Source organism: Stomoxys calcitrans, chromosome 4, assembly GCF_963082655.1.
Source record: "Stomoxys calcitrans chromosome 4, idStoCalc2.1, whole genome shotgun sequence".
Lineage (NCBI taxonomy): Eukaryota > Metazoa > Arthropoda > Insecta > Diptera > Muscidae > Stomoxys > Stomoxys calcitrans.
In genome coordinates, this window is record NC_081555.1 from 12,889,491 (window position 1) to 12,893,919 (window position 4,429).

At 38.6% G+C, this 4,429-nt stretch overlaps 1 protein-coding gene across 1 annotated transcript; it reads right to left on the reverse strand.

Annotated features, from left to right (window-relative positions):
• Window positions 1–279: 279 nt before the first annotated feature.
• Window positions 280–797, reverse strand: LOC106087409 (uncharacterized). The gene is made up of 2 exons (XM_013252435.2): window positions 747–797; window positions 280–676 (listed from the first exon to the last, which is right to left on the reverse strand). The coding sequence occupies exons 1-2, from the start codon at window positions 792–794 to the stop codon at window positions 311–313; spliced, it is 414 nt and encodes a 137-aa protein (XP_013107889.2). The 5' UTR covers window positions 795–797; the 3' UTR covers window positions 280–310.
• Window positions 798–4,429: the final 3,632 nt, after the last annotated feature.

A 4,429-nucleotide genomic window follows, 5' to 3' on the forward strand; every position in this document is an offset into this window, starting at 1 on the left:
TGGACCAATTTTTCTACCAAATTAAAATTTTTCAAAAAATTTCGCATTTTTGTAAATTTTTTATAATTTGTTTTTCCTGAGTGCAGCTGCCATAACAACGAGTTTCTACACAGATTTATCTCTCTAAATATTTGTATGATTAGTCAAAGTTTTATGATTTTTTTTTACGAGTTGAGAAAAAGTTCCACTGCTGATAACGGTTAGTCTTATTCAAATGTTGATTATTAGGGTACCTGATAATGATTTTTTCCATTCATTCCCCAAAAAACTAAAATAGAATTCTTTTAACTTTTCACAACAATACACTTTATTAAGTTCCCCTATATGTGGTATAACCAAATGGGGACAATAACAATGGAATATGATAATGTTGTCCTCTTTCGCATTTTACCACAATCTCAATGTAGGGATAAAAACTTGGGGTTTTCTTGGCCTCAAAATAGGGCTGTATATTAAATCGCAGTTTATAAATTCCACTTTGAAAGTCGGCATAGCCCAGCAATTGACTAACACGGCCATCTTCGTTGGTGGTGGCCTGGCCCATCTCTTGCCACTGGTCATTGGGCAATTGACGATATAGCACTAAGGGGACACCGGCAGCAGCTTTACCCACAGCAGTGTCTAATATATGGCAGGATATTGTTCGTGTATCATCCATGTTTCCAGATTTAAGGCTCTTTAAAGCAAATAAAAACGAAAAAAAATCTAAATGCTATAAAAATCAAAACACGCTTAGTATCACCCACCTCCTTGGTCTCGACTCGTAGACGTATACGCTCCCAACCGTTGCTCATTTTGAAGTGACGGGCTTATATTTTGAAAAGTTAACCACAAAATTGTATCTGCTACTATCTTTTGATCTTTGTTTACCCATAAATGTGTGTGTGTGTGTCCACAATGTTTTTTTTTTAATTATTATTTATAATTATTTTATCACTTATACAGTTGTGGGTAAAATATTAGCAGGTTTTGCAAAATATTGTGGTTTCGGGAAAAATTGCAATAAAACCACAAAAAATAATTGAATTATTTTCGTAAATCCCCTTAATTAAAAAGAATGCCAACGCATATTTGATTGTTTCCAGACTTGTTGGTTAGTTAATGTTTGTAGACATTTTCAGTCAAAATTAAACGAAAAAATTTTGTATCAAAAAAATTTATTCCATATGATTTTTATACCCTCCACCATAGGATGGGGGTATACTAATTTCGTCATTCTGTTTGTAACACATGTATTGGGTTGCCCAAAAAGTAATTGCGGATTTTTTAAAAGAAAGTAAATGCATTTTTAATAAATCTTAGAATGAACTTTAATCAAATATACTTTTTTACACTTTTTTTCTAAAGCAAGCTAAAAGTAACAGCTGATAACTGACAGAAGAAAGAATGCAATTACAGAGTCACAAACTGTCTGTCGAAAGCACGCTAACTTTCGAAGGAGTAAAGCTAGTCTCTTGAAATTTTCCAAAAATCCTTATTATTAATGTAGGTCGGTTGGAATTATAAATGGGCCAAATCGGTCCATGTTTTGATTTTAGCTGCCATATAAAGCGATCTTGGATCTTGACTTCTTGAGCCTCTAGAGGGCGCAATTCTTGTCCGATTTGACAACTGTGCTTAGTATGACGTAAATCGATACATAACCTGACACAGCTGCCATATAAACCGATCTGGAATCTTGGATTCGGAGCCGCTAGAGAGGGCAATTCTCATCCTATTTGGCTGAAATTTAGCATGAGATGTTTTATTATGACTTCCAACTATTGGTTGCCCAAAAAGTAATTGCAGATTTTTTAAAAGAAAGTAAATGCATTTTTAATAAAACTTGGAATGAACTTTAATCAAATATACTTTTTTTACACTTTTTTTCTAAAGCAAGCTAAAAGTAACAGCTGATAACTGACAGAAGAAAGAATGCAATTACAGAGTCACAAGCTGTGAAAAAATTTGTCAACGCCGACTATATGAAAAATCCGCAATTACTTTTTGGGCAACCCAATACTATGCTAAGTATGCCATATAAACCGATCTTGACTTCTTGACCAGAGAGCGCAATTCTTATATGATTTGGCTGAAATTTTGCAAGAAGTGTTTTGTTATGACTTCCAACAACTGTGCCAAATATGGTTTTAATTCGTATATAACCTGATATAGCTGCCATATAAACCAATTTTGAATCTTGACTTCTTAAGCCACTAGAGGGCGCAATTCTTATCCAATTTGGCTGAAATTTTGCAAGAAGTGTTTTGTTATGACATCCAACAACTGGTCCATAACCAGATATAGCTGGCATAAAAGCTGATCTGGGATCTTAACTTCTCGAGCCTCTAGAGGGCTTGATTCTCATCCGATTTGGGAGAAATTTTGTACAACGGCTTCTCTGAATCGATCATCGATCGAGCTTGATACAGCTCCCATATAAACCTCTCTCCCGATTTTGCTTCTTGTTTTTTTTAATTTTGATTTAATTTATTTTTTATACCCACCATCGAAGGATGGCTAAGTTCGAAGATGGGCTATATCGGACTATTTCTTGAAATAGCCCCCATATAGACCGATACGCCTTGTGCCCATAAAAGCCTCATTTATTGTCCGATTTTGCTGAAATTTGGGACAGTGAGTTGTGTTAGGCCCTTCGACAGCCCCCTTCAATTTGGCCCAGATGGGTCCAGATTAGGATATAGCTGCCATATAGACCCATCCGCCGATTTAAGGTCTTGGGCACATAAAAGGCTCATTTATTGTTCGATTTTGCCAAAATTTGTGACAGTGAGTTGTGTTAGGCCCTTCGATAGTCCTCTTCAATTTGGCTCAGATGGGTCCAGATTTGGATATAGCTGCTATATAGACCCATCCGCCGATTTAAGGTCTTAGGCACATAAAAGGCGCATTTATTGTCCGAAGTCGCCGAAATTTGAAACAGTGAGTTGTGTCAAGCCCCTCGACATACTTCTGCAAAATGGCACAGATCGGTTCAGAATTGAATATAGCTGCCATAAAGACCGATCTCTTGATTTAAGGTTTTGGGCCCATAAAAAGCGCATTTATTGTCCGATTTCGCCGAAATTTGGGACAGTGAGTTAAGTTAAGCCCTTCGACATATTTTTGCAATTTAGCCTAGATCGATCAAGATTCGCATATAGCTGCCATATAGACCGATCCGACCATTTAAGGTCTTGGGCCCATAAAAGGCGCATTTAATGTCCGATGTCGCCAAAATTCGGGACAGTGAGTTGTGTTTTTCTGCAACTTGACCCAAATTGGTCCAGATTTGGATATAGCTGCCATATAAACCGATATCTCGATTTAAAGTCTTGGCCCCAAAAAGTGGTAGCGTATGCTGATGACGTGGCAATTGCGGTTAGGGGAAAGTTTTCCAGCACTGTAAGAGATATACTTCAGGAAGCTCTACGTGCAACAGCAAAGTGGTCTGGGTATAAGTCCGTGAAAGGCAGAAGTAGTTCTTTTCAGCAGGAGATACAAATTGCCTACAGTGGCAGCTGTCTCTTTGGGTGGAGAGAATGTTCCATTTACAGAAAGCGCAAAATATCTGGGTGTTTTGCTGGACAGGAAATTGAACTTCAAATCCAACATTTTGGAAAGGGCAAGAAAGGCCACTCTTGCCCTAGGACCTGCAAGAGGGCCATTGGCAAAAGTTGGGGGGTTTAAACCGCGTATCATGCTATATGGTGTTGTGGTCTGGTGGACGGCACTTCAATAGTCCAACAACTGTTCAATAATTAACCGGATCCAAAGGATGGCTTGTTTGTGCCACGCAGCCGCACTGAGGACAACACCATCTGATGCATTGAATTTAGTGCTACATCTTATGCCTCTGGACATTGTAGCTAGACAAATTGCAGCGAACACTGCCCTGATGTTAAGGGAGCTTTCTCATTGGTCATGTGGTGGCTACAGACACTGTGTTATCCTTGATACAATATCCGATGTTCCAGGCAGTGTGGATTACAGGCTACCTGAGCCGCTTTTTGATAAAAATTACTTTACCACTATTCCTGATAGAACCGATTGGAACTACGATATCCCTGGTAACAGAATTTATATAGGCTTCTATACGGATGGTTCTACACTAGACGACCAGATGGGCTTTGGGATGTTTTCTAAAAATCTAGAACTGGTCATATCGAAAAGGTTACCCAACCACTGCAGTGTGCATCAGGCAGAGATCTTTGCAATGAAGAAAGCAGTGGAATGGCTAAGATATAATGTCATTACGACGATTGGTATAAATATCTTCTCAGACAGCCAGGCAGCCATTAAATCCCTGGAGATCGTATTTCTGAACACAAAAACCACCCTCGACTATCGCAGATCTCTCAACGAGATGGCTGTTCTGGGTGCCAGGTCACAGAGATGTCCCAGGGAATTGTAAAGCAGATGAGCTTGCGAGACTAGGAACTACCCTATA